The sequence below is a fragment of the Balaenoptera borealis genome, assembly GCF_965194805.1.
Source record: "Balaenoptera borealis genome assembly, chromosome: 3".
In the NCBI taxonomy this organism is placed as follows: Eukaryota; Metazoa; Chordata; class Mammalia; order Artiodactyla; family Balaenopteridae; genus Balaenoptera; species Balaenoptera borealis.
Window position 1 is genome coordinate 115,308,000 of NC_138866.1, and position 15,442 is coordinate 115,323,441.

Below are 15,442 nucleotides of genomic sequence, written 5' to 3' on the forward strand. Positions count from 1 at the left end.
CACACTATGGCATACTGGTAGCAACTAGATTTGAATCCCAGTTTGCTACTTCATGGGTGTGTGACATGAAATGGAGATGATAATGACTACTTCAGAGACTGGCTTTGAGATAATAAATATAAAATCCCTGGCACAGACCTACCACATGGTAAGCTTTCAATAAGAGAGAGCTATTGTTTTACCTACAAAATAACTATAGTGGTAAAAAGTGTCCTGTGCAAGCGAAGTAACCTTCCTAAATTCACACTCAAATAAGGAACCCCTCCCTTCTCTCCATCTCTGTGCCGCTAGCCTTTCAAATCCTGAGCACCTTTCATGGAACCCACACTTTCCCTTTGAAAGAGGCAGCAGGGGTGGTGGAAACCACTCACCCCAGAGCCAGAGGCAGCCAGAGAGCTCCTGTGGTCTCGCTGTATGAGTGTAGAAGCGCCATCCCCTCTTCTGTTACACGAGGCATTTGTCTTAGATGTTCCAGATGGCCTCTTTCAACACTGACATTCTTGCTTAGTTTTTCAAGTGATTGTCTTGCCCTTTTGGCCCTATTCCTCCATTTAGGGATATCAGAAGGCTCTATAAAGCAGAATCATCCAGGTAGGTCCCTTGGTTTCTCTTTTGAACAACACCAATGTCTGACGTGAGAGATGGGAGGTGATTAGCCGAGAAGTTATTTTACTTAATTCACCACTGCCAATCCAGCAAAGAAGCTTCTGAAATAAAAGGAGTATTGGTGAGATTGACATTTAGAGCATTCTAATTTGTCTTCTTTCTTCCTCCTTGCTCATCCTCCCCAACACACACACACACACACACACACACACTCATACTCACACACACACACACACACACACACACACACTTAGAATTTACTTGGGAAAGTTAACTCTCTGGAGCTTGAAGTAGCTTTAGTCATTGAGGGCAATATTAAATTGATATGCTAGCAGCTTCTCCTGAGATATCCTGAATTTCTTTCAGTCAAATACCTCTTCCTTCAAATTTATACTTTCTTGATAGAAAAAAGAGAGAGAGCTGAGAGGCAAGGTCCATGCTTGATAGACAAGCATCTCTAGGATGCATTGGTCAGGCTGATGGAGGCCCTGCAGTTATCTTGGAACACTCCAAGGTCATGACTATCACTGATGCACTCTGAGGGGTAAATATGGATACAGGGTGACAAGGCTATGCAGTGGCACAGATGCGGTTCAGGTTCCTCCTGGATGGGAATTGCTCCAGAGCTATTAGCTCCACAAAGGCCAGCAGCTAATGTGCATTGCCAGAGCCAGTGCAATCATAATGGAATGAAGATCTGGAATTTATTTTTTTCAAGAAGTGAAGGGTATTTTTCTAACATCTGTTTATCACCCATGAGGTCTAAGCTTTCCTTTCCACACCTCCAGAGTTGTTAGCTCTAAACGATCTGCTCCATGTGAATGATAAACTCTCTGAAACACTAACCAGTAGTCTATCACCTTGATGTGCCTCATTGAACTACTCATTTCATAAGTATGTAAGATAGAGAATGTGTGCCCCAGTTGCTGGCTTGTAACAGATATTCTACACACACACACACACACACACACACACACACACACTTTGCAAGGGTGAAAAGCAGTGGGGAAGAAGGCAAACTAGCAATGGTTTCCCCAACTCTGTTGTTTTCTGTCTTCAGTCACGTGTTGAAAATCACCCAATAACAGAATCTGACAACTCAGCCAGTGACCTTACACAAGCCTCCTCACTCCAGGGGCCTCTACTTCCCATTTGTAGAGCAGGGGAAATAATCCTGTGCTGGCCCACCTCAGAGTGTTGGTGTCAGGACCAAAGGAGATAATGAATGTGAGCCTGCTGTGACAAGAGAAAGTATTTTATGAATACTGTTCTGATGACTCACATGAATTTGGGGGTTTGTGTGTCACAGTTTTGTACATCTGTGTCTGTGTGCATCAGTGTGTATTTAAGTTTACTCTGAAAGGAATAAGCCCAAATAGCTACAGATCTTCCCTTATCAGCATCTGCCCTTCAAGTTGTGGTAATTGTGTTTGAACTATGCAAAATGATAAACACTAGAGAACAGAAACTCCCCACAAGCTGAGAACTTGCATCTGATGTCTCTTCATTGGAACTAAGGCCATTCTTAGTATAATCCTTCTATTTCCTATCAGATGCTTTCAAAATAAAGAAATAAATTGAACAGTTAATACCTCCCACCCCATTATTCCTCTGCATATCTTTTTCTTAGAGAGTTCCTCGTGGCCCCAAGCTGCCTCTGTGTGCCCCAGCATCCCCTATCGAATGTCACCCTGCCAGTGCCTTCGGCCCTGTACTTCTCATGATGGGACACAATTTCCACAGCAGAATTTCCTCTAGGAAATTTACCCCCTTGCTATGGCTTTGTACACAGCGCAAACGCTGTAGATCAAGGCAGAATGGCTGGCTTTGTAAGCAGAGGCAGTGAGGGCAGCCTGACACAGTGTCCAGATGCCTCTTGCAAGCTACAGCCTCACAAGTTAATTATTGGCCCTCACATAGCATGTTGCATCGGAGGTGACACTTCATAAATGTCACCTCATTTGTCTTTCCAGTACCCCTCAGAGGCCGGGAATCTCATAAAATCCACCCAGGAAGAACTGGTGCTTCTTAAGTAGTCATCCCCCCAGGTGGTCCCTGGGCAGCAAGGAGGGAACCTGTTGCGAGGTTTCACATTTTCCCTTTTTCTGTAACTTCAGCTCTTCGGGGCTGGGTCCCTGTGTTTATCACCGCCACGACTCAGTCCACAAATATTGAGTGTTCCCTGTACCGAGCGCTGGGGAGCCTGACCTCAAAGCCACTGACCACGCCATTAAGGAGCCCCCGGGGAGCTGGAGAGCATGGGGAAAGGATACCCCACAGGGATGGCAGAGGAGGCTTCCTGGGGGAGGTATGACTGGAACTAACTCAGAGAGGGTGAGGAGCAGTCAGCTAGGTGAGGAAGGGGAGGAAGGAAGGCGGAGGAAAGACATTGAGCCAGGGCAGTTTGGGGTGAGACTGAAAGCCAGAAAGGAGAGAAGTGAGGCTACATTAGGAATCAGAGGCCAGGTCACAGAGGGCCTTTGTGTGTCGTACTGAGGAGTTTTGCCTTAATCCTTAAACAGATAGAGATCTAGTTTCAAGACTTAGGTGGCAAAGCTTTCACATACTCCTTCATTATCTCACCTCCATCTCTAGTCTCCCCACACCCCAACACATAAACACTCTTTTTCCTTAGTTCAGTTAGGCCTGACATTCTGTAATTTTTTTCCTCAATTTTTTTTATTGTGGTAAAATACCCATAACATAAAATTTACCATCTTAACCATTTTTAAGTCTACAGTTCAAAGGTATTAAATACACTCATAATGTTGTGCAACCATCACCACCATCCATCTCCATAACTCTTTTCATCTTATAAAACTGAAACTCTGTACCCATTAAACACTAACTCCCCATTCCCCCTCCCCCTGACAACTACCATTCCACTGTCTATCTCAGTGATTCTGACTCCTCTAAGTACCTGTCATTTTTTGCATGAATGAATGAATAAATGAATTACTTCTCTTGAACTGACTTGATGTGATAGCAGATAGCAGATCACTGGATAGATGGTTCAACACCTTTCAGACACAGGGCAGAAAGGGCCCTTTAATCAGGGCAGAACAGAAAGGAAGTCTCCACTGTCCTGGTAGAGGGCCTGCCCTGCATGGGTTCCTTCCTTGACATTTAGTTTCCCAAGCAGGGTGGGAACCTACAGACGTGCTCCATCGTCCCAGCTTTGGGGCACTGCATGAATCACAGACAATTGGTCTTTTTCGATAGAGTAGGATGGTTTTAACTGAAACAAGTGTAAAACAAAAAGAAAGATGGGTGTGGAGGACAGTGCTCAAAGAAGGAACCAAGAGGGGGGTCCAGGTTGTTGGAACTGCGTGTTTTGTGTGCTTGTTTATGGTTTAGATGCAGGGCTTCGGGGAGATGGAAGTAATGTACAGTAAAGAGCAGAGAAGATGTAAACTGTGCAGCATACGAAGTGCTCAGGCTTTGACAGCAACTTCCCTGCCTCTAACTCCCAAGGCAGAGGCTCCTTGTGTAAGCTGGCTTCCCCTGCCCTTCTTCACGACCCCCAACTGTGCAGAGAGCCATCCTGAACAAGGGTGGGCGGGCCGGCACTCTCCCTTCCTCATGGCATTTTTGTTTTGTACGTCAAGCACTTACTAAGCTAACTAATGAGACTCTCCCACCAGGATTTTCTGGATATTTCAGAAATTATTCAGGTTACTGGGACCTGCCTAGAGTGTACTCTCAGATATTTATTTGTCTTCTACTGTAGATTTTCAGAGGGCACGGGACCCAGAATGAATCAGATGTTCCAAGGAGCTGGGGGAGGGGGGAGGACAATCACTTTTTAAAGGCAGGGAAATTGAAAATAAATGGCCGTACAGGGCTTCCCTGATGGCGCAGTGGTTGAGAATCTGCCTGCCAATGCAGGGGACACGGGTTCGAGCCCTGGTCTGGGAAGATCCCACATGCCACGGAGCAACTGGGCCCGTGAGCCACAACTACTGAGCCTGCGCGTCTGGAGCCTGTGCTCCGCAACAAGAGAGGCCGCGATAGTGAGAGGCCCGCGCACTGCGATGAAGAGTGGCCCCCGCTTGCCACAACTAGAGAAAGCCCTCGCACAGAAACGAAGACCTAACACAGCCATAAATAAATAAATTAAAAAACAAAAACAAAAAACTGTACATACCTTAATTAAAAAAAAAAAAAGGCTGTACAGATGATTTCTAAGATTCCTTCCTGCCCCATTCGCCAAAGCTGATTCTTTTCTGATTCTTCCAAATACTGATGTTCACTCACAGATTAGAAAGTTCCCCAGCAACGCAAAGCAAGCCTGAGTTTTTCTTGTCAATGTCCCATATTTTGAATATGAATCCTGCCCATCAAATGTTTTGTGTCTAGTGCCCTGCTCTTCTTCTGAGAGAAAAAATATCTGAAGAGGTGGCTTCTATCTAAAAAATTTTAGATAGTCTAAGACTTTCCAAAAAAAAGACAAAAACAAAATGTCCCGACAAACCGAGTCTTTTCATGTCAAAAAGCCAGGTTTCTTATTCATCAGAGGGTTTCCTACTGTTTTCATTTTGACAGGATGCTCTGTAGTTTGGGGTTGTTGTACAATGACGTGGGGCCAGCCTCACATCTAGGCAGATGAGGCTATGACCTAGTGGGGTACATCAGGTGACTGAGGCCAGCCCCCCTCCCCACCTCCCTCTTCCAACCTGCCCCCTCCTAAAATCCCACCTCTACAGGGTCAGCCGCAGTTTAAGGCTTTGATACCAGAGTTACATGGAGGCCCCCCAACCACGGGGAATGGGCACGGCTTAAAGAGATGAAGGTGCCCAAGAAAGACCCTGCCAACTCCATGATCTCTCCCAAGATCAGCTCTGTTAGGGTCATAAGATAAAAAACATTCCCATCTGGGTTGCCAAGGGGGAGGGTGGGTAGGGAAGGGAAGGAATGGGAATTTAGGAGGAGCAGAGGCAAACTATTATATGTAGGATGAATAAACAACAAGGTCCTACTGTAGAGCACAGGGAACTATATTCAATATCCTGTGACAAACCATAATGGAAAAGAATATAAATACATGTATAACTGAGTCACTTTGCTCTACAGAAGAAATTAACACATTGTAAATCAACTATACATCAATAAAATCTTTTTTAATGAAAAAAAAAATTCCAGTCTGAAGGGCCTTAGGGAGAAGGTAGTGAACCCCACCTTTTACACAATGGGAGACTGAGGCCCAGAGTAGGGAGGCACGGTGCCCGAGGACGTGCCATTGGTCAGGCTGCTGTGGGTCTGAAACTGGGGTTACCTGTTGCCCAGACAGAAGGCTGCCTTTTGGAGACAACAGGCACGATTACCAGCAATATTTAGGGGCCAAGTCACTTTGAAATATAAACATTGAAATGGCTGGAAAAATAGAGAATATTTTCAAAATGGCTTTCTGACTCTGGGTAAACAGTAACCACATTTTTTTTGCCTGTTGGAGGCCTGGTTTTTAATCACTCCACAAGCAGTTTTCATTTCTGTAGTAAAATTGCTTGTGGTTCTATTTAATTTGTTTCTGCAGGAGCCAGCTTTGGTGAAGATCTCCGAGGAGCTGGCGGGCGTTTTAGCACAGCACGCACAGCCAGTCAATGAGAAACGGTTCCCGACATGGAGGAAATTCCTCCAAACATTTCTCAGTCAAGGTAAATAAGACTGTAAAGCTTCTACTGAGGATTAGTCTGCACAACCTTGAATTCTAGTTTTGGGTCAACCTGGGGCCAATTTGAATACCTTGCAACTCTTGTGTTGGTTTAGAAAAGTGCTCCTACAAGCAGATCTTCTTTCTCTTTTAAACTTTGCCTAAATATTTATCTTGCGCTCAGCCTCTTAAGTAAGCAGGAACTGAGCATACCAAGTGTGCCATGCATAGCTCAAGATTCTGACCATATTTTTGCACCACAGACTTCTCCTGAGAAGTAGGCTTTGGAATCAGATGACCTGGGCTTGGATCTCATCCTTGACCTGACGTAGGTTCTTAAACCCTCAGAGGCCCAGTTTCCTCACCTACTTCACAGGGTTGTTGGGAGGATTCAATGAAATACAGATATGAAAGTTTCTACCATGGAGCCTGACTCAAAATAAGTCTTTAAGAAATGTTAGTTTCTCCTTCCATTTTCTAGGAGAGCAGAAGTGGTCTCACTTCCAGTTCTGCAGGTAGACTTTGTAAATAAGATCCTCTACAGTCCTGGAGCAAAGTCAGCCTCTGTTTCTTTCATCATCCTCCTCTTGACTTCTCCTCAATTTTCCAATGACATTAGGAGGTCAGTGGATGAGGGAATGAATGGAGCAAATGCTGCTTATCCCCAGTTGTAGAGGTCCTGTGGGAGTGCTACACAGAGGCACGGCCACACATTGACCCTCACTCTCTAGAAGGTTACAGTGTAAGGCAGATATTCCTATATGCTTACCCACGTGAATTATAAGGGAAAGCTAGGATACAGACCACAGAAGATATCTTTCCACTCTTCACCACTGTCAAACGATGATAATATATTAACATGAATATATAATAGTATTATAATAATATTATATCAGATGCTAACAACAGCAGCAGCAACAAGCCAGTGGTGAGAATAGCACAGTGAAGATAACATAACAACCAGAGTCTGTGCTTACTATGTGCTAGACTCTATTCTAAGTACACCTATATTAATTTCTTTGATCCTCCCAACAGGCCTATGAGGTGGGTACCATTATCACCCTTGCTTTAATAGAGGAGGAAACTGAGGTACAAAAGATTAAGTAACTCACCCCGAATCCCTCTGTTATTACATAGCAGAGCCAATAAAAGGCTACCCCTGTGCTGCTCCAGGAGTCTTGGCCAGAGCCAATGGGTATATTTACCAAGGAATACCTCTTAGCTCAGGGTATGAGATCGCATGGGAAAGGACAGATCTGTTGGGCGTTGGAATATACTGCAAGGCAGAGTGGGGTGGAAGGGCATAGTAAACACTCTGTTAATGAATTATTTAAGCAAGGCGTCGGATGGCCCACCATCTAACAGGAATGCTGAAAAAGGATTCTTCACTGGTGCAGGGAGAAGCGGGGGGGCAGTTATACTTCATGGTCTCTAGTGTCCTCTCAAATCTAAATTTCTGTGATTCTACAAATCTCCACATGCACCCACTGCCAGAAAAGTAAAGCTGAAAGAGTCAACCCCTTGTGTAAATGGAAGAAAATAAGGTACATATAATAAAAAATGGCTAAGGATAAAGGATTTTTTTAAGTTAGGAGGGGAAGACCATGAAGATCTCAGGTCCATACAGGACAGGATGTTAGGAAGTTTCCAGATCTTCTAAGGTCAGTCTGCAAACCTTCCTCTAATCTATTATTTTCATGTGAGCTTTGTAGATTAGAAAGGGTTTTCCCAGCCACTGTCTCACCTGAGCTGTATAACCACAAGCTTAGGCTTTGCCTCAACCTCCTTCATCTCTATCCTTTCTTCCTCTCTCTCAGCCATGTTGTAATCACAGTGTTTATTTACGGGAGGCAGAACAAGCTTTATTGAGCCAATTTTACAGACAAAGAAAGAGGCTTAAAGCTAGGAAATGACTACAAAATCACACAACAAATTTGTGGTGAATGGGAACACAGTTAGATCCTACAATTTTAGCATGTCTCAAAAATCCAGTTCTGGTAAGTCATGTGTTTTCAAACCTCTGCCAGGCTCTGAGCCCAGTGCATACAGCAGGCCCTGCATAAAATGCTCACTGACTGAAAGAGGCCTTCCCCCAGGTTTCCTGACCCTTAGGCCACCATCTCCTGCCATCTTCCCCTATTGCCTGTTTCATTTCATTTCTACTCTCTGAAGTGTGCTTATGGTCACAAAGTGTGCTATAGATTTGATTTCTACATTGTCATAGGATTATATCAAAGGCAATACATTTTTAAAAGAGGAATTAATTGCTTCGAAAGGAAAAAAATTAACAGTGAAAAAACCGTGGTTCTATTGCTGAGAAGACAATACAAATAAGCTACTTTGAAGTAAAATAATCTTGTAACTATAAAGGACAATGTGTTTTCACTGAAGCACCATCTTTCAAAATGTAGGTGATAGCTAAAGCCACAACGTTTTCTGAATCAGAGAGACTCAGTAGGTTTTTTTGCTTTTTCTTGTGCATTGTGTCATTGTTGTTTTGTTACCTTTACCTTGCTAAATCCCCGGCAACCGGTATTTGGGTACAGCACCCACTAGGAAACCTCATTTAAAGAAAAGCACATCTCAAACCAACCGAAAAGATAAATCAGTTTTCCTTCTGAAACTCAGTTTTCTTTAGGACCAGCTCCAACCACATTTATAGACATTTAAAGAAAGTGCCTTTTGTATAAAGTAACAGATGGCTGCACTTGAGAATTGTTAAAATTTCAGGATTTAACCATATATGCTGTTCAAAGCTTGTGGGCAGAGGTCACCTCCCAGCAAATTCCTGAAATACAGGGCAAGTTTATCTTAATATTGTCAGGCTTCAGAGGCTGCCTTGTCTAGGAACACTTAGTTGTTTTTACTTTTACATTATGTTATCTAATTCTTCACAAATAATATTTAAATTTTTTTCTATAAAAGGGATATATACAGTAGGATTTACAAGTTAGGCCTAAAAATAGAAAATAGGGCCATGTGAATTTTGTGGACACCAATGAGCTGGGCCACAAATTTATCCAGGGCTAATTTGTTGCTATGAACATCAAATTTGCCTCTATGATTTTTGTTATTCAGAGCAAAAGGTAAAATAAGATAAATTATGAAGCTCCCATTATCAGCACAGAGCAAGCTTATCTGTTCTTCAAGAATGGCAGCATCTCCTGGCTCTATATTTTAAAACAACCAGCTATATATAGTAGTCCTTTGGCTGACATAATAGTCAGTGTTCTCTTATGCCTGATAAAAGCCCTAACCTGTCAAAATTTCAAAAAGCAGTGAAGTTGAACAGAAAGCGCAGTGGTCATCAAGGTACAAACTATGGACTGTGTACGGTTAATTCCCCCTGAGGGATTTGCTATAATCCTCAGGTTCATTGTTTATGTACTGAATGGGCATAGGCCTGATGATCTTTACAGTGTCTTCCTAGTTACAATCAAAACTACCATTCACTGAGTCCTACTACACCCCAAGCATTGGGCTAAATACTATAGACACAGTATCACAAAGATTCACAACAGTCTGGTGAGGTAGGTCTTATTATGCCCATTTTAAAAATGAGGGAAAGGAAGTTCAGAGAATTGAAACTACTTGCTCAAAGTCTCACAAGACATGGCAGATGCAGGCTCTGAGCCTGAGTCCCTCTGCCAAAGCCTGGGCTCTTTCCCCTCGCTCTAATGGGCACTGTCCATGTGAGCTCGTCCTTTCACCCACCCCATGCTTTTCCCCCCAGGAGGCGTGATCGAAGCATACCCACCTTCAGAGAGCGTCACCAACCTGACAGTGGACATGCTGATAGAACCCAATGGAGAAATCAGAATGCTGTCAACAGGGGACCAGTTTCATGCCGAAGGTCCCTTCATCTCCTCTGGGACCACCATGCCTCAGACCTCATTGGATCCCCAAGTTCTCAGTTCTTTGTGCCTTCAAATTGGAAATGCTTGTAAAATGAAAAATGTGATTGGTTACTTTTCCACCAACCTGGTGACTTTTATTGATCCAAGGACCATGGAGCAGCAGGTAAGTCGACTTGATGCCGTATGAAATACTGAAATATGTAAAGACTCCACAACGTCCATGCCTATGCAACAGGGACTGTGAGGGAGCTTCTAAGATTCACTGCTCTTCTGATGAGCTGACTGTAAATTCAGCATTTACATGGTCCATGCCAATTTGGGTGAGGCCATGCTTTATATCTGTAAATACAGGACCAGTGTTACCAAGCAAAGGGCTTGCTGCCCGATGGGTGCAGTAGCCAATACAGTACTATGGCACCAGCTTTTGAGAAAAGAAAAGGCTTTATTGCGAGGTCAGCTGGCAAGGAGACAGGAGGCAAGGCTCAAAGCTGTGGCTCCCTGATCTGGGGTTTGGTCAAGCTTTTATGAGTTAGGGGAAGACGGTTGGTATGCAGGGCAGGTTTTCACTGAAGGGCGCTGGAATTTGGCCATTTATGGTGAGGTGTGATAAAGGGGGCTTTAGCACCGGCTCTTCGGGGACAGCGGACCCCTCGCTTCTGAAAGGGCTCTGGCATTCAGGTTCCGGTCATGTCCAGGTCCTTTGGTTTCACGGGAAGAGAGATTTTGTTTTCGGGTGTTGTCTGAGGTCAAAATTTTCTCCTCGGTGCATACTTTGGCTGTATGACTTGTGGTTTTGTTCTGTTGTCTGTGAAAAACAACTCGGTTTCTTGTCAGAAACAGTATAGGGCTAGTTTCGGGCTGGTTCTGCCGATACACCAGGGTCTTCTCATTCGGTACAGTTGGAGTTTAAATGACTGCAACTCATTCCGATGGGGCTTCAGTTTGCCCATTAATGCTCTGCCTGTATCTTATTGTGAGACTGCTTTATGCCATCCAGGGAGTGAACCTTTCTAGAATCTGTTCTTAAATAGAAAGTTAATCATGAGAAAGGAGGTAAGAGTTCTGTTTCTGTTCCTTTTCTTGTCAGTAGTTCACCAGCAACTTAGGTGGTCAATTTTTTCTTCTTAAAAAAAATGTATTGGGAAATATTTCATAAATACAAAAAGGTCTAAATACTAATGTAATGAACCAAGACCACCTCCAGTCCTGTGTACTCCTTGCCAATCCCCCTTGCATGGCCCTTTCTCCTCCCAGAGGCATCCACCATCTTGCAATTGGAACTTTTATTCCTTTTCATATCTTTATGCTTTTACTGCATGTGAATGTGTTACTCAACCAGGTTCATTTGCCTGACATGCAGCAAGCCAAAACACTGAAATGCTGACGTTTGCAGCAAAGAAAGGGTTTATTCACAAGGCAGCCAAGCAAGGAGAAAGGAGAACAAGTCTCAAATCTGCCTCAAGGGGCATGAGAGATTTATGGGATAAAGGAGCAAGGTGGTCGTAGGCTTGGGGAGCGACGGGACAGGTGATTGGAAATAAGAGAAAGGTGAGGGAATTGTCATTCTGCACAGGAGTTACTACTAAGCTACGGTCTTCTTCATGGGAGGCGTGTTAAAAAATTGAGGCACTTGGCATGATCTGAGGGTGGAGTTTTCGCCCTTCTGATGTCAAAATGTCACTGAGCTGACACTCGCACATGCCCAGTTGGAGGGTCAGTGGTCCTATCCAGTCTTAACCAGCTCAGCTTGAACTAGACACAGCTGACTCCAAGTTTCTGGGAAACATCTCAGGCAAACATCTTATCATTGAGGCTAAGTGCAGCTTGGAGGACATGCACTTTTTTTATAGCAACAATTAAAATGACTTTGATCGGTGAAGGCAGATTACAGGTGTAATGGATTTATATATTTAATATGTGGTTTAATTGTGTTTCTTTTAAAACTTTTTATAGATCATAACATCCTATGTATATTATTCTACAACATGCTTTTACTTATTCAATATTTCATCCACGAGATTCTTCATGTGTACATGTGTGCCTCTGATGTATAATATTTATAGATAAATAATTTTTAACCTCTTTTGCCCCAGAAATTACAATGTTTAAATTCACTACTACTTCATGAGACTTATTTTTCAAAATGTTCAGTTCCTCTTGTATTAGTGTTGGGTGACCACAACTCTGTCTAAAGGATGGAATAACCTCCTGCCTGCCCTCTCCTGATACCCTCTGGCCATCCAACATTGTAAATAGATTGTTAGTTGTTTTGTATTCTTTATTCTCAGTTTTGCAATTCTCCATTTCAGTCAGATAATAGTTTCAAAGTGAGAGTTTAAGTTCTGAGCAGTTTTCAGCTTGTTCAATAATCATTTTCCATTTGCATTCCTGAGCCCTCCATTGGTTTTACATTCCTTTCTCAGGCCCACACATGGAAAGAGAAAAGGACAAACTGAAGGGCATTCAGGAATCAACCTGGGGCGGAGGGAGGACAGGAACAATGCCCTCTGGCAAAAGGGCTGGGTGGCAAGGAAGCAAGGGGAGGAGATGCAGGAGAGGCTGCCCTCTCCAAATGCTTGTCATGAGAAACAAGGATTAAATCTGTGATCCCTGGGGCAGTAGGGAGGATGGAACTGTGGGGACAGTTGACTTATGGTTTTTATTTATTCAAGTTTGGTATAGGGAGAATTGCACAACGCAGTGAGAGGTATCTTCTCCAGACACAGAGCTGGTCCTGTCCCAGAGCTTACTACTGTTCCCAGCTTCTGGGACAAAGGTCCCACATTTCACTTGGCTGGTCCCATGTGCCTTGACAGGCTTTGCTCACCCTAACTCCCCCTCTTTTTTCTCCCTTTTCCAACCCTTTACTCATCATATTACCTCCTGCCACAGGGCTTTTACACATGCTGCCCCTCTGCCTAAAATGCTCTTGCCTCTTCTCTTTTACCTAGTTAACCCCCTTCGCATCCATCATATTTCAGCTCCAGCCACACTTTCTCCCCTGAACTTCCTGACAAAGTCAAATTCCCCTGTTTTAGGTTCTCCTATCATCATGTACCTCTCCTTTATACCACTTGCTTTTGTTACAATTTAAGACTTATTTACATGATTACCTGATTAAAGCTGTCTCCCCCTGCACAGTATAAGCTCCCTGCGGAGATATATTATGTCTCTTTTTGCTCCCCATTCAATTCTCAGCACTATCTCTGCCCCAGCACAAAGTAGGTGTTCAGTAAATTATTTGTTGGAAGAATGAATGAATGGACAATAGAGGTATTCTAGCAGCTGTTGGATGGTGGTGTTAAGGCTTTTAGAGAAGAGTTCAGAGATTAGTTGATGGGTGGGATAAATGAATATTAACCCAAGATTCTCTGATTTTATCATACTAATACTTCACCTTGTCTCTTCCTGTTAATATTTGAGTGTATGGCCATTCGTGTTTCAATTTTCAGTAGAACATTAGAAGAAGTTCTCAGTGAGCACACCAAAAGGAGTTTCTCCGTTGGCAAGGGAAGTACATTAACTCTCTGTATGTAATAGATTATTTGCAAAATCACTGGTATATATTCTTGCCATTTTGCAAGTGACATCACTTCAGAAAACACTGTATTTTCTCTTCTAACTAACATGCATTTTGGTGCCAATGAAGAGATTGGCATATTATCAACCTGTCATTTTTGCCAATCTAACAGGGGAAAAAAATGGCATCTTGTTTTCCTCAGTATTTCTTTGATTATTAGTGAGGATGAACATCTGTACTATATCTGTTGGCTATTTATATATCTTGACTTAATTGCCCTATCGTATCTTTTGCCCCTTTTAAATTAGACTATAATACAAATGCTGATTTGTAGTTCTTTGTATATAAGAAACTCTTATTCTTTAACTGTTATACATGTTACAAACATCTTCTCCAGATTGTCACTTGTGGCTTTTCTTTCTTTTTTCCAGCCATGTTTCTCCACCATAAAATCACTGTTTTTTCCTTTGTAATTAATTAGTAATATTTTGTGGAAAGGTGTTCCAAGGAATAATGTCTTATTCCTCATCAAATTTCCACACAAAACTTAGTATCCATTGCCAACTTTCTCCTGAGTCAGCCACCATGATGACAGTGGTAATTTTCTATTTCCATCATTCTTTCTACATAGATTAGTTGGAAATCTACTGCAAGGAAGAGTTTTTCCTTCTCCATCTTTCATTTATGTACGTAGGCATGTATGTATTTATAACAGTTTAAACCTGTGAGGTTCTAGTCTCTTAAGTCAGTTGTATTTTGACACTTTCATCATTTTGATGCTCAAGTTGTCCCAGATTTGGCTAGTGGGATACCCTTCAGTGTGGCTCTGGTGTCCTTTTGTTTTGTCCCCATCATTCTTTGAGCGTTGTCTTACTTCCTAGCACGATGAGATGTTCCAGGTTCATTTTGCATTTTCTCTGACAGACCTAGGATCAGCCCAAGAGCTTTGGGTCCTTTTAGTGGAGGATGGTATTAAGGTCTGGGCTCTTAGTGCTCTCATTGCTACTGGAGTGTCATTGCTTCTGGCCTCTCTCAGTGGACAGAGCTAGAAAATATATGTTTTATATATGTATGATACACATACACACAAGCATATATACATACATATATATACACATGCAGGCACCTATAACCATTTCTATATCTATCAGTGTATATATTTTAAAACCATGCGTTCCTACCAATATCTCTAATTCTAATTTAACACTTCAAGATTCTTTCTAGACTTCCCTTTTTCCACACTTACAAATAAATACTTTCTCCAACAGTGAGAAACCTGAGTCTCTTTATCTTCAATATATTTACTTATTTACTCAATCAATTTATTTATTTCTTCAATGTAACCAATCTCCCAACCAGTCTTGCTGTCTTCTTCACCTACCACAGTTGCAGTTGGTACTGAATCCTGTCATTTGTGTTTTAAGTTTATTTGTAATGCTCTTCATCATACTAAAGTTTCAAATAGTCAAATCTAGCTCCTTTTCTAAATTACTATGTTACCTTGAGCTTTTCACTTTCTTTCTATCATCTTCAGTTTTATCAGCTATAAAATGAGTCAGTTAGCTTATTTGACTTCTGAGTTCAAAAATTATTTATTTCAATAATATTTTCATAGTATTTTTGTATTAAAACTTAATAATAATAGTAAGAATCCACTTTTTAGAAATATCACAAGGAGGGGGCTTCCCTGGTGGCACAGTGGTTGAGAATCTGCCTGCCAATGCAGGGGACACGGGTTCGAGCCCTGGTCTGGGAAGATCCCACATGCCGCGGAGCAACTAGGCCCGTGAGCCACAACTACTGAGCCTG

General features: G+C 42.6%; 1 protein-coding gene across 1 annotated transcript in view; it reads left to right on the forward strand.

The window, feature by feature from the left end:
* Positions 1 to 15,442, forward strand: part of LOC309624840 (IQ domain-containing protein H-like) — a 126,832-nt gene that overhangs the window by 50,388 nt on the left and 61,002 nt on the right. Inside the window, 2 exon segments of the mRNA XM_082383547.1 lie at positions 6,140 to 6,260; positions 9,990 to 10,276. Of these exon segments, the coding sequence (XP_082239673.1) occupies positions 6,140 to 6,260; positions 9,990 to 10,276 (408 nt within the window).